General features: G+C 42.7%; 1 protein-coding gene across 13 annotated transcripts in view; it reads right to left on the bottom strand.

The window, feature by feature from the left end:
- The window catches only part of PDGFA (platelet derived growth factor subunit A), a 34,878-nt gene that overhangs the window by 9,287 nt on the left and 2,837 nt on the right, over window positions 1–22,754 (bottom strand). For 4 of the 13 annotated variants that reach the window (XR_001558353.2, XR_001558352.2, XM_015876874.2 and 1 more), the window contains exons 3-5: window positions 16,471–16,575; window positions 14,050–14,237; window positions 6,998–7,124 (exon numbers count right to left, since the gene is read on the bottom strand). Coding sequence is in view for 8 of the 13 variants with exons in the window: in XM_015876874.2 (XP_015732360.1) it covers window positions 6,998–7,124; window positions 14,050–14,237; window positions 16,471–16,575 (420 nt within the window). In the remaining 5 variants the exon portion in view is untranslated. Of the gene's footprint in view, window positions 1–896; window positions 4,249–4,364; window positions 4,479–5,426; window positions 5,510–6,997; window positions 7,125–14,049; window positions 14,238–16,470; window positions 16,576–22,754 lie in introns of those variants that run through there. The other 9 variants (XR_001558356.2, XR_001558355.1, XM_015876877.2 and 6 more) reach the window with 6 other exon arrangements.

A 22,754-nucleotide genomic window follows, 5' to 3' on the forward strand; every position in this document is an offset into this window, starting at 1 on the left:
ACTGTTCTCTCTGGCAGAGGGAGAGCAAAGAGATCTGTGATGAGAAAGAACCAAGGAAGGGAAAATTGTTTCTGAGAGAAACAGAGAGATGGGAAAGTCAGGCAGAGAGTAGCTGGAAAACAGCCCACAGAAGGTGAATATGGACCTGAGGAGGACAGCCAAGAGAACCCCAAAGCTGGAATGCTGCAGACTACTGAAGGGAGGAGATACATGAGATGCTGCTCCAAGTAGAATAAAAGGCCTAAGCTCAAAGATGCAAAAGATCTGGAGTTGCCTAGGAACCTCCAGGGCTGGAGAGGAGCAACTGCCTGTAGTCACCATGTGCTAACAAAACAGATGCCAAGTAGGACGAAAGACGGCAGAAGAGAAAGGAAAACTGGCACACAATCCTTGATTTCACTCAATAACAACTGAAGGGCAGCTCCGAAAGTTGAAGCACAGAATTAAACTGCAAAAAAATTGACTAGACAATCAGCAGTCGTGCACCGTATGATGGCACTGAGGTGTATTCAGACACTTCCCTCCACATATGCTTTTTGATCAGAAAAGATTGCAAAAAAGATAACATCAGATCAACAACTTCTGAATCTCCGGACAGGTGAAGCAACTGCAGAATGATAGAACATTTTGCCCCCATACCTCCACATAGTTTGTGCAAGGACAAAAACAACAAGGAATGGAAGTACTGCATGGGAAGGAGACTTCCAACAACTACCACCTTTGGGTTCTTCCTTAAGCACCCTGTTGGCACCCCACCCCACAAACAGCAGTTATCAATCACATATCTGGCAGCTCCAACTGCTCACACCCTTCCCCCTGTCACTCCAAGTGCTGCACTTCAGAAGCCCAGGCAGAGTCCAACTCCAACAGACACTGGAAGAAGGTATGACACGGCATTCACAGATGCACAGAGAACTGTTTAATTTACAGCCACAATGGTGAAACAAACCATTTCAGAGCTCGGACATTCAAAGTTAAGTCTGACACTCATTCTTATATTCACTTATTGTGCTTAAGTATTAGAGAACACAGGATTACATTAACAGTACACGACAATCCGAGATCCCTGCAGGACTGAGGAGTGAAAGGGATGAGCAAGAATGAGGGACCAGCCCCTCAAGTGGTGTAAGCTGGTACCGCTACATTGCAGGCAACAGAGCAACGGTGATTTACACCAGCTGAGGATATGGCCTTTGAAATGTCCAACTTAACTTTGAATTAACGTCTCCTGTGTCACAACCTTTACGGTCACTGTTCCTTCTGGTTGTTATCTGCCAGCTCACAGAAGGCCCAACAGCACAGCCTGCGATGCTCACAAGGCTCCGGGTAAAATCTCAGGCGGACGACAGCAAAATGGCACGTATGTCATGACACTGCTCCTTGTGCTTTGAAACTGTGGACTGGATCCTCATCTGATGTAAATTAGCTTAGGGGCGGCTGAAGTAAAAAACATTTGCCAATTCATACTAGCTGAGAATATAGCCCTGAGATTTTTGTGTTATCTGCTTGCATGCCACATAAACGTTGTGCTTGAGAGCAAAGGCTCGTGTGCGTTTCGTTCCTAGTAGCAAAATTAACTCGACACTACAAGCCTCAAACAAACGACTACTGGAAAAGACTCTATTCAGCCTTCATTCTCTCCTGGTTTGCTGAATTTGGCATAACACGCTTATTTGCTGGCACCAGCAAAATGCATGCTTCTTAGCTTACTTTCTTCCCGAGAGCTTAACACGGGCCAGACTCACTGGTGGTGTAAATCAGCAGAGCTCCATTATACTCAACAGAGTTACTCCAGGGAATCTGGCCCACAGGTTTCAATGCAACCTCTTATCCAGTGTGACCATAGGACACTCCAAAAGGTTTTGGTGGTTTTTTTTCTTGCAAATAATTCCACTTAAGTGACTTTGACATCCTTTCATACCTGCGCAGTGTCTGAGTGGGTCACATAATGCTTTTCATCTACATGATTTTAATGGATAAATGATTTCTTTTTCATTAGATATCTTCTAGGAAAAAAAAAAAGAAAAAAGAAAAAAGAAAAATAAAAAAGAAAAATAAAAAGGAACGGAGCAACATTATTGGCATCCCACTGAAACATAAATATATAAATTACATTTTATACACTTCTTTAAACGCAGACACATACATTCATGTGCATAACATTGTGAACAGTACACTTAGTGGAAAACAAGCACAGACAATCTTAGTTAAATGTACTTCCAGTTTTGGTGCTCAACAAATACACTGGGAAAATGACCACAAAATAGAACGGTGACTTAACTATCTCTGCATTAGCATCTGAAACCAACAGTGCCTGTTAGCTAACATTGCTTTGTTTGGCTGAAACTGGGCACAGCTACGGGAACGGGGTTGGGGGGAGATGGCTGAACCATATGTAAAGGAATGGAAAGGTTAAAACTCTCTTTTGCTGTTATAAGGTTCTGCAGTTCACTCCCACTTTGAAGGCATTTTTTATTGGAGTGGAAACGCTGTCTCAAGACAAACTCTTTCCCATTCCAAACTAAGAGGAGAAAACTCTTTCATCTCTTTGCCGATGTTACACAAAGAAAAGAATCCAGTAGTTCATTTTACATATCCAATGAGATAACCCAAATAAAACAAAGGGCACATAATCCAAACTACTGGGGTGGGGCAGGGATTTTGGCGCTGTGAGTAGCCGTGTCATATCTGGCACAGCCCTGAATTTCCAAAGCAGTAAAGCAGGATTTAGCCATGAGGCTCCCACTGCAATGCATGGGGAGCTCAACACGTAATCCCTTGGCGCACTGAAAATACAGGAGCTTGTGCCAGACTGTTTTATCTGCCCTGCTATAGTTAAAATAGATTTTGATGTTATTTGGGCTATTCTACTACAAAAATATGACCACAAAAATGCTTTTTTTTTTTTAATTTTTCATTTTTTTTTTTTTTTTTTTTTTTTTGGTTCAAGAAAACATAGCAGGCTTTCTCAGGTATATAAAACTGTTAATTTTTAGATAAAAATACAAACTTCACCTTTACAAAAACACATATTTCTGTTGAATACACATAAAGCATAACATTTTTACCAAAAATAAAGAATTTTTAGGTTTTGTTCAAATATTTGCAGCAAGGTAGTTCCCATGCCACCATGACATTGTACAATGCAGATACAAGAACTGGTACATTTCACACAGCTCCAACATGTGAAATAAAAGTATCTGTATACTGGTAAGAATGACAACTGCTAACACAATATCACTAGTAGGCAACTGGCGTAAGTCTTAAAGGAAAAACAAAAAGGATTCTCATATGGATATCCTATGATTTGTTCACGCACATCTCTCTTTTCTTTCCTCTTTGTTTCTTTTTACGTAATGCTTTAAATTACGGGGGAGGTTGGGGAACATAAACCAAGAAACGTCTAGAAAATTATGCATAGGTATACCACTTTTATTTTAATACATCTCATTAGTTCGCATCCCACTAGGAGAAATACCGCAATGTTGTGTGTTCTTATTGTTATACCAGTCTTTTACACGTGTTATTGGCAAATGTAGCCCAAGAGATAATAAAAAGCTAGGCAAAGAGTAAAAAGAAAACTTAATAATCACTTTATGGTGTGTAAAAAAAAAAAAAAAAAAAAAAAAAAAATTCCACTTAAGGCTCCCCAGAAGGTTTTCTTTTCTTTTTTTGTATAGACTTTTCAAATACCACCAAGCAAGGATGTATTGTTCTATAGTGTTGGCGCGGCATTCGATCATTTCATACATTCCTGCTTTTTTTGTGCCTGAAGTCCATCAGTGTCCATCCATCTTCATCAAGAACGCAGGCACATTTCTTGACGGAAAGCACCGTTGGCTGCTCTGACAGAAATCCACTATTCACTCTGATTTTTGTCATGTTTTTGGGTACTTTTGGTATCCTCCATCCATTCATTCAACTGTCTGTTTTCTTTTCTGTTTTGTTTTTTTTCTCTATTTTTTTTTCCTTTTTTTTTTTTTTTTGTTTTTGTTTTTTTGGACAGGGAAGCTTCCTATTGTTTCACAGAGTGCTACAATACTTGCTTTGATGTCACATTAAACAAATGTACATTGTCTCTTTGTTCTCATTAAGTGTTCTTTTGAGCCAGTTTGTTTTTCCACACAGGAGAACAAATAAAGTATACAGTCAATAAGCACCATACATAGTAGGTTCAGGAATGTAACAAACCATGTACATCCATGTCCCAGAGAGAAGTTTTTTTTCTAGCTTATTTTCACCTTACATCTGCAGGAGAGAAAAAAGATACAATAACTCTATGATTAGAATCAAAGGTCCTATCCTCAAAGCAGATGACTTAAAAATTAAAAAGAATAAGCTGTTCTGCATGAAGAGTCACTAACCTGGGGCAAGAAGCTCTAAATGCTGCTCTGATTGAGTTTACATGCGCACTTTTAAAGTTGAATTTTAGAAAATCTTTGCTTCTATCATACTACTCCCAATAAATACCTGTTAATCTGAAACGGGATATCAAGTTTAGCATTCTTTAGTAAAGACACATCAGTAAAAACGAGAACCGCCGTTGGGAGTTTACGTGCAAAAAAAAAAGAGGTGTTTGAGATTCAGTTCACCATCATAAGGGCATTAAGCACACACACTGCAAAATCCAAATCATTCCCACTCCAAACACCAGAACCAAATGTAAATGCTGCAATTTGCATAATTTCAAGTCATTAAGAAATGAAAACTCCCTGTTCAATTTGGAATGTCTCTCTCATCATCACACACTGCTAAGTACATTGGCCAACAGATTTCAGGCATTTTTTGCATTGAGAGGGTGTTAGCTTTTCACTATGCTGAAAAACTCATGAATTCTGATGACTGTTATCATCAGACTGAGACTGAACAGAGCCTTGCAACACAGAAGTGGCATTTCTAAGCATCTTCCTCCTCAGCGGCATGTACAGTCAATCCCAGTTAATGCTAAAACAGGGGTTTGATGGCCATGCAAAGAATAGTATTTACTGCATATGTACACTCAATGTTTTATAGACAACGATGGGGACACAACAATTTGTAACCTCAATTCATTCATGCATTATTACGTGATGTTTGACCTCAGAAATCAATAATAATGAAACAAAAGCAGAGGCGATGGAACTTGAGATTTCAGAAGCTGAAGTATTAGCACCTTCAAAAAAAATAAAATAAAAATGAAGAAAAAAAAAACCAAAAACCAAGGCAAGAAAAGGAAGTAGCTCAAGAATGTCAGATGCTGATGGTGATGTGGAGCTTAAAGGAAAAATACCAGCAGGTAGAATTATCAAAGCCAATCAAATCTAATCTCTTTGCAGCCTTGAGGTAGCAAGTGTCAAGATTTTGAACAGTGATTAAGTTGAAGTGATGGTATTTGATTAAGTTTTCCAGTACTTGTGCTATTAGGGTGTTCAGCATATAGGTCCTACCTGAATATCAAATAGTTCCAGTAGGTTTTATGTTGGTTTTAACCTTTTTCGTTTCCGTTTTTTACCTGATTCCCTAGGCCTTCCTGTTAACATAAGGGCAGGGCTGGTCAAAAGCCCTAAAGTAATGCATTTCGTTGAACACTGAAGTAATAAATACTCAAACCGTTTACATTTCAAAGAAATCTCATTATCCTTTGCATTAAAGCAGTAACTTCATAACGCCTGATTTGACATTCTGTTTGTAAAGTAATTATACAAAAGCAAAGAAATAATAAACGGAGTTGGCACTGCATACGTCATTACGGAGATCCATCTATAATTAACGGTTACCATGTTGTATTCAACACACACTTTCAGCTCTGCAGATAAGCTATTTTCAGCTCACCATCCAATTGCAGGTACAAATTTTATTCCCATCAGTTATTAAATCCCAGAAAACTGTATTCTCCTGTTAAATTTCTACCCCATTTTTCACACATAATTTATCTAACCCAACATTTTTTTCCAAATGCAAGACAGAAAAAATATCAAACCACATATACACAAAAATAACCATTTTAAGCATGTTTTTGTCTATTCATAATTCAACCTAGTTTGAGCTGAAACAATCTACTTAGATTATAAATCAGTGTCCAACAGAAACCACAACAGAGGCCTATCGTTGCTTTTATACAAACTATAATTCTGCTCTGTACATAGCAACTAGAGTTGACATTCACTCAGACCTGGTTTGATGCCTCCATGCTAGAGAGAGGCAGTCCTTACCCAGACACCTATGGAATCCATCACCACTGAGCAACCTTCTTCCTATATTTACTTGCTCTTCACAGACTCTAATTTTGGGGCTGAGTCTACTTTACCCCAAGCCTCTGGAAGAGGTGAAAGTGAACTTTTGTTGTTACTTTAATGGGTTTTCTGAATAAGTTTCAAGTCCTGCATCACACGTAGGAAGAGGATCTGAGCTAATAATTTTAGGCACTTTATGAAAATTGCATTGAAACTAGGTACTCTTCCCCACATATCCTTCCCCATGCTTATGTCAGTTTTGTCTTGAGAGGGCAAGCACACATTTAACCTAACATTGGCCAATTCTTGACTACGTGTAAGTAAGAAGACAACAGGAACAGGCACTGTCGTTTCAAAACTCACTACTTCTGAATATAAAACTACTCCTAAGTGCTTCATATTCGTTTCGTGAATATTTTCCCCAAGGTCAAGTAAATCTCAGCCTTAACTCTGTCTCCACAAAGTCGAAAGAAATTAGGCAACAGAGTTCACCAATAAGCTGCAATAGGACAACCTTTAACTTAATTAAGCAAGACCTGAGCAATATTGAGCATTTCCTTTTATTTAAAGTCTAACCTAATGAGAATTGAGAGAATTTAAACTTCAAGTCCAAACTTTTTCATCCAGCACAAACTGCCTCTAATTTTTGCATCTCCGACACCCACAGAAGTAGCTGGGGCTCTACTGCATTCACTGGAAGCAAGATTTGCTTTACATTCTTTACTAAAATAAAAACAAGTTCTATATGAAATAAGCATTAATTCAAAAATAAAAGGAAAACATACCAGTTTCTTCTTCTCTATAATCTGAATTAGTATTTGTTGATGTACAGGTGCATTCCATATGCTCTTCTAATCTCACCAGAACTTCTTTTAATTTTGGCTTTTTTCTAACATATTCCACTTTTGCCACCTATAAAATACGATGAGGTATGTTCTGAGATACATTAACATAGTTCAGGACTGAAGACAGATAACTATATACCCCTATTTTTGAATGAAGCCAAACCCATATAAAATGTTAGCAAGATAATCTTCTTTTATCTTAATTGTGCATCATGTAACCACTTATTGCACAGACTATTTGTTTACTCAAGTTCAGCACTTTGAAACAGTTTTCCCCCAAGATAAAAATAATTTCCCATTCACTTCATTTTGATCTTTTAAGCAACTCAGTTTTCACATACATCACAATAAACTTATATAGGAACTCTCATCAGCGTTGGTTCTTGCAGACTGCCACTTTTAGTATGCTGTTCTGTATATATTGACCACTGCTCTTAAGCTGAAGGCTAACAGTGAAGGCATTTGGTTAGTTCATAACACATTTTCTAGACCACAAAGTGTTCTCTTCAGAGTCCTCTGGAAGTAAAGTACTCAACCCCACAGAGACCCTGTACCTGAGTGTCAGCCTAGAAAGCAGTAATCTCAGTCCTACTCATTCCTAGCAGCAACCCAAGACTTGCTTACAAGAGCTCCCACACACTGTTGACAGGTCCAAGGGAACTACCACACACAAATTAGATCCGGCCTTTGGCTTTTTATGTGGATGGCCAGCAGGTACACTGCTTCTCTCTCATCCATTAAACTGCTTCCAACTGCTCTCTGCCCCACTTTGTGCCAAAGCACTGGCACCCTTTATAAGACAAGTCAGGGGGGCAAGGTGAGGTTGGAGAAAGGAGCATGTTGGAGAAGCAGCAGGTCTCAGTGCAAAGAAAACCAACACAAAAGAAAAGGGCATTGAGGTTGGAGGGACACTGAACATGAGGAAACCTGAGCAGCCCAGTGCCAGCTGGCAGGACAGGAGGACTGCTGGGCTGGGACACTGACACGGATATGCTGTGGGGTGCTGGGCATGGAGCTGTGCTGAGGGTTAACAGCCACGATGGTCACGGCCATGCAACTGAAGATGTCACAGAGTGGGATAAGAGCACTAGACAATGTCTAAATTTAGTTTACAATTGGATTGAGTGGGTGGTAACCATTTGTTTGCAATGGTAAGCACTGAAATAAAATCATGGCTCCTCAGTTCTACTAGTGATTTGTCTACTGCTTGAAACAATAAGGACTGCATCATGCCTGTCCCAGCAAATAGGAAGACAACTTAGTACAGGTATGCATTATAAATGAGACAGGTGAGGGAGCAGAAGGACAAGAGAAGCAGATTATCTGTAGAGAAGTTAAATGACAGAGCCAGAAGATCCAATCCAAGCAAAACCTCCTAAGTAAAGCATTCACACCCTCCTTGCAATGGTCTGCTGGTGTGATTGGAGGGGCTTCAAAGCTCTGAAATCAACCTTCAAACCATGAAAACCATCCCCTGACCCTCCCCAGAATGGAACAGTCTCAAAGAACAAGAGTGATGGCTGGAAAAAACATCACATCTCCAGCTCCCAGAAACACTCTTTTGGCTCTGTGGATGTACATAAACTACCAAGGATCTCTGAATGACAATAACAGAAGCGAGAGCAAAATCCTGGCCTTGTTAAAGTCAATGGGAGGTCTGCCATTGCTTGCAGAGCCAGCATTTCAAATCCAGGTTTTAGTCACCGCCTCTTCTGTCAACAGAATCTGGAGACTATTTTCATTTACCCCGCAAACAAAAGTTGCAGTGAGACACATACATTAACTAAGATGTCCATATTAAAGGTATCTTCAAAAACTGTCCTATCTCCATATAAACAGATTAAGAGTTGGCCATGGCATACAAGAATGTTTTAGCACGAGAAGACTAACAATGGGTCAGAGTGGTAAGCTTCAAAATCTCCTATCAGGACCCAACTCCAACAAGTCCTTGAATGCATAGACATGAAAATGTATGGCACAACCGAGTCATCTGGCATAAAGGCTGACTAATCCTTAAAATTTACAAAACAAACAGTAATTAAGACACCTCCATCACCATAGACAAAGAAAGAGAGAACCAGCAATCACGGAACCTCTTGCAGATCTGCCATGCTTATTATAGCTGTTGGAATAAATCAGCCCTATTGAAACTAACACTCAACAAAAAAATGTAATCCAACATTTTAAAGTCTGTCCCTGTTTTGCTTTGTTTGCCAAACTGGAAGTTATATGCAGTTTCTGTTGCTACCTGGTATCAAACAACAGTTAAAAAAAAAAAAAACAACTGAAAAAAGGCGATGCTTTGAATAGCAGGATCATAAAGAATTCAAGAAGCAGTTTGTATCTCTGGTTTATCACTACACTGTAGCTACAATACAATCCAGTATATGTTTCACTGCCCTTGTGAGGCAAGTTGAAGGAATGATGGTTTTCAATATGCTGTGAACATTACAACTGCAGCAGCATGCGAAGAGTTAAACTGCCGTGCTTGTGCCACCTCCTACCACCTGCTGCCAAACAGGATCTGTAATTAAGGCTAATCTAAAACGATAAAGGCTGCAGGTCAGATTTTTAGTGGCTATAAACAGGGATGGCTATGCTAATAGCGTGGGATTTGGCCGTTTGTCAGTGTCTCTTTCCTTCTTTGTGTTTTTGTCCCTAGTGTTTATCATGTACAGTTACTACCACATGTAATACCAACTGCTTTGATGGCCAGTCCTCACAAACTACCCATACCAACATCAGCTTCTTCCACTTGTTGCTAATGCAACAGAACTAAAAACCACAACCTCAAATTCCTCCAGGACTGAAGAAGATTGCAATATAAGTGCTAAGAGAGAGAAAGAAGACAACCAACTAGCTTGGCTAAGTAGTGTGTAACCAGTGGTACTGCATTTGATTGTACCATTGTACAGTATGGGGTGGTGGTTAAGTCAAAAGAGAAATAAGATCTGAAAAACATATGTGGCCTCATGAAATATCATGGAGACATCTCTTCTAGAGCTCCTGCAGGACAGTGATCAGGAAGTAACAATGGGATGAAAACAGCACTGAAAGCAGCCCCGTCCAGAACTACAACACAGCTGACTGTTACCACGGGCCAGAAACTGCATGGAAATCTCAGCATAGAAACTTCCTCATAACACACAGAGCAGCAAAGCTTGTGACGCTGGCAGCTGAATAAAGGATGAGAAATAAAACCAAAAATGACAGACTGAGGATGCTCCTTGGGGTTGGCCATTTCAAGCACCTTACAACCCCTTCTTTACCACCCTCAGGTCTACAAGGAAGACGCAGGCCTACAGGGCATAAAGGCACCAGAGGGGCCCAGCAGGGACCTGCCAAGTCCCTGCATGCTCCAGAGATGGGCACAGTGCCCACCAGGAGACACGCTGCCAGCTGAGCACGCTGCCTCGCTGCCTGGCTGCCACCCACATTAAAAAGTCCATTAAAGACATTTGTAGGGCACTCCTCCAACCCAATCCCCAAGGGAAGCTCTGTGCACACACTCGGGGAGGGCTCTCCCTGCACACAGAGAGGCCCTGGGTGCTGCTGCTGCTGTGGGGTCAGGGGAAACCCAGACATGTCACCATGCCATGGCAGCAGGATGCTGGGAATGCAGCCCCGAAAGGCATGAGAGACTGAGGCTGCTGTGGGGAATGCTGGGAAGATGCTAGAACACTTCATGTGGGCTGGGGCTTCCCTTGTTTCTTCTGCTTCTAAATTGACCTTCGGTCTTCCCTGTCAGCTGGTCCTGCCTGCCACCAGCAGTAATCTTCTGTTAGGTCACAGCTAAAATCAAAGTGCTGCTTACCCTACTGATAGAAAGGGTCACTGAGGAAAAACACCCTTAAGGCTGCACACAGGATGCACAACCATTTCACCTGCATGCACCACAGGGCCCTTCCGAACCTTCCCATGTCCTCTGCTAAATACCTCCTGTGTTTTTGTCCTTCTCTTTACAACCTCTCAGCCCAGTGACAGCTGAGCAGCAGCACTCCCTTCCCTCCAGCTCCCTTTCCCCTGTATTAATTTACTGTATGAACACACTAGGTTAAATTTCCCCGATCAGCTCAGTGCTGAATACTCAGAAATGGCTGAAGTTGTTATGGCTATGGCCCAAGGCAAAGCAGAAGGCAGAGCTGAGGTGATTTATGTCATTTCTGTGTTTAGAAACAAGCATTGCTGCAAACAACAGTAATACTCAGCTTGGCTACTCAACACTGGAAGCAAGATTCGGTCTGCAATATTAACTGTTTTCTGCTGCCTTGACCAAAAAATGAATGATAACTGTGCTGAATATTACAATAAATATACTGGGAAGACTCAGTCCAGAAACCCCCCAAATAAATTATGGTGCTGTACTTGGTAAATACGTGATCTCCCTGTGCAGAAGCAACAGAATCTGCAGGTGTTACTAAAATGCTTTTGCAGGCAGAAGAAGAAATATGTCTGTAACAGACACCGATACCTCTCTTCACCAATCCTTGTTACCATTTCTCTATCAGAAGGATAGAACAGCAACTCTTTCCTTCCTATCAAAGGGCAGCTCCCAGCCAGGTACTTCAACTCAGATTGCTGCAGTGCTGTACAGGTACAAGCTTGCTGAGCAGAGCTCTTTCAGACCAGAAGCTGTGCTCTCTGGGGCTCACCACGTTACAGTGCAGGGTAACCTCCCTTTCACTGACCCACCCAACTAAGGGGAAACCTCAGTGCACTTGTTTAGGGGAAGTCATGTCACCAACCCACGTCAACAACACCCCTGGCTTGAAGCCTCCCTGCAGCTCCAGTTCCACAAGCCTAGTAACAGAATGCTGGGCACCTGAACATGGCTCTGTGAAGGCAAAGTGAGGACATTCAGAAACCCTATAGCCTTTAAGTCACGTCCCCAAGAAAGGAATGCCCCAGTACAAACCTCTCCGCTGCTCCTCTCACACTGCTTCGGCTGTCTCTTAACCTTGAATACAGAGGCCCTCAGAAGGACAAAGAAAACACCCTCTGCTTTAGGCTGTTAGATGATGCAAACCCACTTGCTGACCTTTCTGGGTGAACATTTCTCTAGTGTGAATGGGCCAGCTATGATCTCACTACCTTGTCAATGAAGAGGAAGCGGGGAAAGCCTTTTCAATGTTTAATCAAAAGAGGGCTTTTATGCAGTCTGACATCAGGGGAAAATACAAGACAGCTTTCCAACCACATTGCAGAACAGCTGAGAGGCTCTCCAAAAACTCTCCCCCTACCTTTCCAGCGACCCTTCCTCCGGGCCAGCTACTTAATGGCATGAGCAGACACTCAGCTCAGAATGTCAGATTGACAAAAAGCTCATAAAACCATCAATTATATCAAAGCTACAAGAGGATATGACTCTGGAGGGCATAAATATGGATTCTGTTCAGAGATTTCTGGTGTGACAGTGGGGTCAGCCTACAACCTTTACAATGAACATCCTGTTCCTGCTTGACCTCTTGTCCTCCCCCCCTCCCCTCCCCCTTCTACTTAATGACTATTTGGAGCAGTCTTGGGAGTTTTTTGGGAGGAAAAAAACGTCCTCCAAAGCAGACTGACGTATATTGATATCACTGGTGGCAATATATTTACACAGCCACAAAGAGCAGCTGCTCAGCAGAGACTACTTTTAGCTTGCACCCTACTAAAATGAATGCAAATCAAAAAGCACTCAAAAGCATTATCAGAGGATTGAGTACAAGACTGTGTGCTGGGAAGCAGCCCCAGCAGTGACATCCCACTAAGGTGCTGCCAGTTACAGGCTGCATCCTTGAGGCTTCTAGGGAGTCCCTGGGGTCCCTGAGCAACAGAGAACCTGCACAGTCTCTCTCCCCCATCCACTGCAGGGACAGGTTACAAGCACAGGGCTACTCAGTTCTACCACCAAACACCAACATAGTTCACAATACACAGGACGACTCTTTTTCATTGTTGCTGCAAATTCCCATGCAGGATGAGCAGCAAGTGCAAAATATAATTGCTATTGTAAAAAGTGAGCAAATCTCTCCAGATGTTCTTCCAGCTCATCTGGATGGGAAAACGTTTTTCAGATGCTCAGAAAAGAAGTCCTGCTCAAATGCCTGCCTGTGTGTATGAAAAACACTGTGCTAATCCAGATGCCACGCGCTGTATTTACAACATAGAGTGCTACGTGGGTTGATCAAGAAGAAATCCATTCCAAGTAGAGAGATCAGGGTGTTGCACAGGGCAATTTTATGCTCAAGAATGTGGGTTGGTTTCTTTTAAACAAATCCTGCTCTTAAAATACTCAAAGCAACACGAACTCCGAGCTTTAGCAGTGTTAGTGCTAAGCCTAATCTCCTACATGCACATGTAAATCAACATTAGTTGTTTAAACACTGATAAAAATTAGAACAGAGTGAAGCCTAATGAACATAAGAAATATTTCACGTGGTATTTACTGGAAAATTGCAACAGGGATTTTGTCTAATGAGTAAATACAGCATGAAGCTGTTGAGTCTTCTATCCCTGGGGTAAAGATAATTTGAAACACATTTTTTTTTTCAGATCAAAAGTGTTATGTTGTCAAATATAAAAGCCCAATTTAGGCTGCATAATATTTAATTAAGAAAACAGCATTCCACACTGAGATTTTGTTGGTTTTTGGGTGTTTTTTTTTTAAGTTTTTAAGTCCAATGCCCCTTGAGTCATTTTATCTTCTTAACTGTAAGATTCGTACAGTGCGAGATCATGGGAAAGACACAACCAACTTTATTTTCATTACTAAAAGAAGAAAAACTTAAAGGGAACCCCGTGGAAACCAAATCCAAACCCAAGATTTTCCAGCAGTCGTGTCATCTGAAAAGGCCCTTGGCTCACTCAACACAGAGAGGAGTATAGCAGCCAGCCCTCTTGCTAAGAGGATGGGTATTAAAGATCCGGGTCATGCAGAACAGCCACGATACCTGAAGTTCCTACACTTACAAGGAGGTTTTCTCAGGGCTCCGCAGCCCCGCTCTGCTCACCTTGACACTTCTGTGATGTATCCGTGAGGGCTGGCATTTCACACTGCTGGTGTTGCAGCAGCCAGTGCAGCGCTTCACCTCCACGCACGGCGGCCATATCAGGAAGTTGGCCGAGGTGGGATCAATCTGACTCCGAGGTATCTCATATATCACCGTCCGTGTTTTGCAGACAGCCGGGATGGCTTCCTCTGCGAACAGAAGAAATGCACACTTCCAGGTGAACAGCTGCTCTCACCTCAGAGCACCCACATACCGTACACCACCAATTTATGAGCGGCATCCTTAGCCCGGGGCGAGACAGTTCTCAACACCCAGCACTTCCCAACACGCCGAGCACTGTTTGCCTAACGCTGCACTGTGGGTGCTGCCCTGGGGAAAAGCTGGACTTGCTCCCAAAAACCCAGCCCTAAAGTGCGTGATGACAAAGGCCCAGCTCCCAACACAGCTCATAGCATACACCGCTGGGTAAGACAATCCTGGCTCTTCAGAAGTGACAGCAAGAGGTTTCTCTGCCTTTAGCCTGTCCTCACATACAGCCTCATACTAACTGCTGAACAGCAGCTGTTATTTTACAGTATTGGGGCAATCACCGCACACATATTATCACACCAACATGCAATACCTGGCAGGTGCAGCCACAGAAGCTGCACTGAGGGTATTTTTATCACACTCAAATTGGCTGAGCTGGGAAACAACCCACGCCAGCTTGGAGCTTCTGAGTCTTGGGTTTCCACTTCCACAACCTTAACACCCTCATATGGAATCTGGTCCACACACCCTCAGTGGGCAACAGTCATTTTGTTCTAATTGAAAGCTCTGTGCATTCTGGGCTTTATTTCATTTGTGATTTTTGAGTAAAGTAAAATCACAAGAGCATCATGACTGAGGAACCTGCAGCATAATTTTCAGCAAAACAACTTCACTGCTGGGTTCAGGTAAGGTGAGCTTGTCGCTGGCAGCTTCAGCCACATGAGCACCAGAACAAGAGGAATCACAGAATCATTGATAGTTTGAGTTGGAAGGAACCTTTAAAGGTTATCTAACCCAACTCCCCTGCAATGAGCAGGGACACCCTCGGCTCTGTCCTGCTGCACTGCACGATTGCTGTCATGAGAAATCCAAACCATGCATCATTCTCAACCTAGGGACTGCCTAGGAAGTCAAACTGGTAACTTAAAACGGTCCAAAAAATAATAGTAATTGCAGGGACAGCTCATTTGGTGGTGAGCTCTGTGAAGGCAGCTTGGATGTTTTGCCTTTGAGTGGAAGCAGTGATAGCTTCGGGTCATATGGGGCAGGGAACTGTAATTCTGCCTGTGCTTCTTCAGTTACTCCTGAAGCACAAGGAGCTCAGGCCTGGCCTGCACTGCAATATGAAAATCCAGGCCTGGTTTTTAAAGAGGTACATTTTGGTCATCTGAACAGAGTGAAAATTCTTCTCAACCCCCAGTGCCATGAACTTGACAAAATTAATGGATCTAATATAGCAAAGATACTGGCAACTCCTCCATGTTATTGAGCATATACAGTTCCCACTGACTACTACGGAGAGGAATGCAACACCTAGCAGAGCAAGGTGCCAAGTGCAGCAGACTGTTTCAGAACCGCTGTTCTCCAGAGGCATTCAATGCGACGAGCACCCTTGCCAATTCACACTGCAAATCCATGCTGACAACATGCTGTGCTATCTACTGCGGGCAAGCACAGCTCCAAGTTAGAATATATTGACTCTGAATTGCCTTAAATAGATAACAACGTGTATGCTTCCCACCATCAAGTAAAGTGGTCAAACAGATCTAATCAGATGAATGAGCACTGCTTATAAAAACCTGCTTTAACATTCCTTAGCATCTCTTTAATGGGGGATCTGCTCTTTACTGGATCGCCATCATTAGTGTTTAATAAGAAAACCATCCCCTGTAAACAGGCCTGGTGCTCTACACAACAACGAAATGAATGTCCCAGTGTTTCCATCAATGGCTTTTAATTTTCTGGATAAACTTGGTTTTTTTTCCCCTTTTGAATAAGGAGTCAAGCTGTTTCCTTTTGTGGAGCTTCTGTACTGAAAACTCTACCAACTGTTGATGTTTTTTTTTTTCAAAGCAAACGGCTGTAGTTGTTCCCCACACTATGAATTATACATTGAATATCACAGCATTTTCCAACCAACGTCTAGCTTTGTAACATGCTGCAACAAGAAAGTGAACGCAAAGAATTTGTGCTCGTCTGTCTCCTATGGACAACCTCCACAAGAAAGCTGCTGGGGCAACAGCTCGTTTTGTGCAAACAGAAAAGCAGAAGCTAGAAATGGCCTTTTTCCCTTTTTGTACACATCCCATTCTTCCAGCCGAACGCCCTGCTTGGCTGACCAAAAGCACCCCTCTGTTTTTCCTCCCCAAGTACAAATAGCTTGTCTCTTACCAATGCTTCTTTTTCTGCGAATGGGCACAGGACGGTTCTCTTGCACATGTTTGGCTGAATGAACACTGTAAGACCTCAAGTTTGTCTCTGAAACATCATCGTATCCTGAAAGAGGAGACAAAGTATTAAACCTCAGCAATGTAACAAGCAGGAATGTTGCTAACAGTGCTGTTCCACACCTATAAAACTGCACAAGTCCAAATCATGCTGCAGTTAATCCAGTGTAATTGCTAACAACACAATTGCAATGGATTTAAGGCAGGGAAGACATAAACATGAAATGCCACATATAAGCATGCACAGCATAATTCTAACACCTGTTTTACTGAAAGCCCCCCCAAAACAGCACGCACTCTGTAATACAGAACTGTATCCAAAGTAAAACACGTGCACTTTTATCTGAAAGGCATAGTAAAACTTCCTATTTCTACATGTTTCCAGTGAGAGATCAACAGTATTTCAAAGGAAATGTTTCTTATGAGAAGTTCTGTGAAGCCCTGGCATGAGGCTACAGTAGAAAACAGTGCTACACACCCAACAGCAACAATACTGCCTCTGTACGTTTTCTCTAGCTTGGTTTCCACGCCTGTACCAGGACAGAATTAAAAGCACAAAGTAACTAGCGTGGCTTTCCTTTTAGCCTCTCCGTTGCAGAACAAATCCCCTGTGAAGTATCCTAACCTTTGGAGGGGCATCTGAAGCTACTGCAAACTCTGGGACCGCATCCAGGCTTGTCTTGTTCCCTAAATAAGCCTACCACATGGGTTAAAGGGCCATGAGAAAAAGCAAAGACTGAAAACTTGGCATTTAATTTATCATTAAAAAAACAACAAAATAACCGCTACAACTATTTGGTTTCGTTAAGTGAAACAGTCCAGGTCGCATCCTATGCAGTGGGGTTCTGAAAACAGCAAGCACAGTCTGCAAACAGGGGGTCAGGCAGATGTAAGCACGCTGAGGACTGTGTGCAGAGTTCAGTACAGCAAACGAAGATATTTAGCACTCTGCTTCTTGGAGTGCATAATGTCAATGGACAGTTTCAAGGTTTTGCTGCTGGTTCCAAAGAAAACTGCCAAATACACCAAAAAAAAAAAAAGTAAATGGTTCTTACACAGTACTCAGTTATGCTCTCTCTATGTGAGCAACACCTACATCTCTCTGTCTTCTACGCTGTCACACTCCCTACCTTCAGTTCACTTTGCATGCACAGCTGCCCGTGACTCTGCAAGTGGCTTTAACTTCTTCATTAGTAGCACTCTTCATAAGGGCATGCCCTACACATAAACCTGCTCCTTCTGTTTCCCCTCCAAGAAATCCTGCCCTAAAGAGATGTAACCCATGGAACCTCCTTCAGAGCTGGATAAGACATAAAGAGAAACATCTCCAGAGTCTTAAGGAGAGTTCTATGCCTCAACATATACCATCACTATTTGGAAAACAGTACTGCATGTAGCTGAAACAAAATTAAATGGGAGTCAAAAAGGTAGGGCCAGGAAGCCCCATCAGTCCTCTTTTCCTCACCAGCAGAACAGATCCTTGTCTGAAATAAGTCAGCGTGAAATCCAGAGTTTCAATCTACCAGGTAAGTAGGTTCTTTCCACCAGCGTAGAGGGCTTGCTTCCCATTGACTGCAGTGGGAAATTTTGGAACCAAATGGATTAGCTGATTGAGGGCCTTATTTGCAATCCCAGTCTTGTAACGTAACGCAGCAATGACTAATGCATTTTATTTCTGCTTTTATTGCACCCCATACTCCACAAAACTCATCTGTGGGGTAAACAGAATGGCTTGCCTGAGATCCCACAGGAAGTTTGCAACTGAGCTGGGGAACAGAGCCAGGTCTCCTGCATCCCATTCCAATGGCAGCAAGCCATCCACCTGACCCCAAATGGTGTTATGCAAAATGAGGATCCGTTCTGATCTTCCTCCAGCCTTTTTCTGCTTCCTAACGCCCAGCCACCCAACACCTTAATGCTGACGTCCTTCTTGGCAAGTTCAGGTTGTCACAGCCTCTCCCTCACTTTGAGGCAATGAAGTGATACTCAAAAGAAAGCAGCAGGAACACTGCTCAGCATGAGATCCAAGCAAGGCTCAGAGCAAGATGCATCTCTGTGCATACTCAGGCAGAGTTTAAAAGAGATTAAACACAGCACTAAAGCTGCTAACCCTAACTGCTTGGTGGGCACAGCCATCTTGCTGAAAAGAGAAGCTGCCAGTGATACCAGCTTTAGCCCCAAGTCCTAATCCCTTATTCAACACCCTGCCATAGCTCCCTTTTAGCATGACTGATTCCTTGCCGTCTTGTTTAAAGAAACAACTAAGACTAAAGGAATAGTATGATCAGTTAACCAATATGTTTAGCCATGTGCTTATATCTAACTGCTCAACTCAGCTGCAATTAGCCATATTCCATCATCATGTTTATAAAGCAAAATGACACGTCGAGGAGCATGTGTTGCTTATAAGACGACTCCTAAGGTGAAGAAGGCCTCTGGCTCATGCTGTATCTCACTGTCTCACTACATATCTTAGGCATGTATATCATTTTGTAAGTTCACATCTCGTTGTGGTGGTTAAAAAAAGATCGATGCAGCTAGCACAGCAAACTGCCAAACAAGTCCCAGTCAAACCCCAATGCATTATGCAACACAAATTGTATTATTTCTATCTCCAAAGCCATGATGTTGCTTTTTATTCTTTAATAAACAGGAGCACACGGTTGGTGAAGACAACACTGCAGTGCTAAAGGCACTCGGTCTCCTCTTGACCCCCCCACTGGCATTTGAAAGTAGTTCCATTTCCCAGTGAAGTCCAAAGACAAATCACTGCACTGAGAAATCAGAAAGACAGCTTTGGAATCCATATATCACTATAAACAGGCGTTCAGAAGACTTTATTTCACTTCATCAAAACAACAGTGCTGCAGTAATTACAAATAACTCTCTCCAGTCTGACTTTAAAGAAACCCAATGCCCAACCTACAACCTGTCAGAAAGATTCCTTAACAAATCACACCTTCATTTACATCACTTTTTCCCACCCATGAGTTGCAGGATAAGGTCTTCCAGCTCTTAGCAAAGGAAATGGGGGTTTATGGGTGCTGAGCACCTCACAAAAAGAGCCTGAGAGCAGAAAGCTCAGGAATGGGCAGTCCTTAGTTTAGAAACTGAACACTGCTTGTCACTAAGCAAAGATGGAGGATGCTGCACTGTGCCAGATTAATTAAGTTCTTTTTTAACATTTAAATAATTTTTAAAAATGCTTTCATGGCAGCTGATCAAGACATTTCTCTGTAATCTTTCATGTAGTGACAACATATCAATGCTGGGTAGAAAAACTCTCACATTCAGCTTTGGTCAATCCATTAGTAGAGCTGAAATTGTTCTTTTTTGTCAGGCTGGCATTTTTCCACTAGGTCATGGAGCACAAATCACAGAGCTCCTGCGACATCCTGCCAATACACCATTACTCTTCTCCCAAAAAAAGCAAGTGGAAAGCACCCTGAGACTACTGTTACTTTATATTTGTCACTTTATATTTTCACATTGCCACCTCCTTCCTGAGCAACGTTACATGCAAGGTACAGTCGCCAACATAAGCAGTCCTAACACAAACCCTTCTAGATGTCACTTGGATGTACATCCAAGAAGCGCAGGTCCAAGATTTCTTGTACCAACTGCAGGAGCTGGGGAAATTCTCAGCCTCTCTGCTTCCAGGAATTTGGTGCAAGGTACAATAAAGTGAAATGGTCTGTCTTATAAATTGGTCCTAGAGCCAGAAAGCCCAAGGCAACGTCAATCTGTTTGTTTGATCTCCTTTCTGGCTGATGCAAAATATGCCCTTCTGACATTCAAATGCAGAAATAGATGTCATTAAGTTTTCAGCTTTGAGCTAATAAAGGAAATATAAGTGTAGCAGCCTGCAAGGTCCTGTTTGGTTTAGATTACTTTTTCCCTTCTTAGATGGGGTCCACCAACTGTAAGGGAAGAGGAGCATTATCCACCTGCCTGAAAAAAGCACAGGATGCAGGAGGCAGCTGCCCGCCTCTCATCGTGTTTAAGAGGTGCAAGGCAAACTAACATCACACTGCAACATCCCTAATTGGTGCACCACCCCAAAAGCCACAAAGTCAACAGAAGGTTTTCCAATAGACTGAGCACTGGGATGCAGCCCATAAACTGTTCATTTAGAAGTTCCTCCATGAGCACAAAGCTGCTCTGCTAGTTCTTACTCGCAGGCCGCTCCATTCACATGGCCTAAGCTGACCTTGTGGTTGATGCCCTTAAACCATGCAGTGAAACACACTCAGCCTGGCGCTTCCCCACACAGGGAGACGACTGGGGGAAGTCTGTTCCCAGCGGGAGGCAAACATAACAGGTGATGAAATGAGCTCTACCTCCCACAGGACAGATGGGAGAGGTGAAGCGCGATGAGAGAAACCACACTGCTAAGGCAAGGAGAGCTTTCAGAGGCAGAATGTAGGAAATGCCCCCATTTTGGCGAGTTAGTCTGCTAGTAGTAAATCTGAACCCTGCACGCTGCAGCTGCCTACTTCCTGGGATCGTGCGTGCTTTCTGTTTTAAATAGGGTCAGCTTCTGCTCTCTGTCGTGCCAACGAACACCCAGCACTGACTCAGATCCCAATCACAGCAAGTTAACATACAAGGCTGTTTTCTGATGGAATGTAGCATTTGCATGTTGCCTTCACAGGGTTTTCTCCTCGGATCGGACACAGAACTGGGCTCTGACAAACTGGCCTGGATTGTCTCTTTATGAAAACAATGATGAGCTCCATGTTGGGTTGTGTTTTTCTTTAAGTAATACGCCAGATGGTCTGGGGGTGTCGTTTCTAATTTTATGAAGGGGGTTATCAGTCATCTCTGTGCTACAATATAGCGACCAAATCTGTCAGAATACAAGAAAAACCTGCCCACTCTGACTTAACAAAACTTACTTTCCCAATTAAAAATGCATGCCTTGCATGGCAGGAAAGAAAACGACTGTTCTTCCTTCGTTTCCCACAAGATTCTGCCTTGTTACTCAGTAATATCAGACATTTTCTGGGTGCATGAATGATCCTGCAAACTCTTCCCGTTCAAGATCATTCTTAATTCTCAAGTCCACCCACTGAGTTTTAACAGGGCTACTCGCACGCAGAAGGGCTGGCAGCACCATGCACTGAAATGAAGGAGAAGATACTTGCTGGAGTATGTAATTCTGATTGTTGAGTCCAATCAGTACATGCCATAAAAGAGACATACAGCCACTGCACAGGCCCTCACCAAACCAGCCCTTCCCTAAATGCAACGACAGCCCTAAAGAAATGCACTTATTTCAGAAAGACCATCTCACCAACAGCAGGGAAAACACAGCTGATCTGCTAAGCCAAGCCCATATTACAGACAGTAAACAGGCCCAATCCTGTTAGCTGAAGAAAACACGGTAATTCCAATGTTGGATTAGTCACTCTGATAACCCCTCCATAGGCATTACTCACGGCAGCAAAGACCATGCCCAGAAAGCATACAGGCAGGTAGGAAGGAGCAGAGACTGCCTATGAAGATCCAGCCCTGTCTGCGTAGCTCAGCGTGCGTGCAAACAGAGCAGGCAGAGGCTGAAAGGCCGGATGTTTTATTTTTTAATATTGTTTTGAGTTCATGTCTTAAAGCATTACCATTTTGCACTGAAATAGTGAAATATGTATGCCTCGTTTCTCTAATGGTTTCTAAATTGACACATCGCATGGAAACAGCAGAACGAAGCTGTAAACTCGTGGCTGACCTCTTCAGTTTTTGGTCACACATCCTCTGGTTAATATTTGCCACGAGGTAAATAATTCTTTCCTGAAATACATTTCTCTCCCCTGCTACACGCGCTGATGGATTCAGCTCCCTCCACCACTTGTCTGCTTGCCTCAGTGGAGCCCTGTGAACTTTTGCTCTCCTTGCAAGTGGTATTTAAAAATGAAGCACGGCATACCTGAAAACACAGACGTACTCTGGTAGCTACACAACACTGACTCAAATACAGCATTCCAACATCCCAGCGCTCAGCTCCAGCCCTCCTGCAGCACAGCCCTCCTCTGATTTCAGCAGTAGCACACTTGTCTGGTCCAGAGCAATGTTCAGAGGGGAGATATGCACTGCATCCCCCTCCTCTGCTGTGAAAGCTTCTTTAATTGCACTGATGATGAAGCATTGCTCTCCAAAAATACTAATGCAATGCCAACAGATCTGGTAATTACTAATTGGTCTCTATGGTAAAGTACTGCGCAAGAAAGAAAT

This window comes from Coturnix japonica, chromosome 14 (genome assembly GCF_001577835.2).
Source record: "Coturnix japonica isolate 7356 chromosome 14, Coturnix japonica 2.1, whole genome shotgun sequence".
NCBI lineage: Eukaryota > Metazoa > Chordata > Aves > Galliformes > Phasianidae > Coturnix > Coturnix japonica.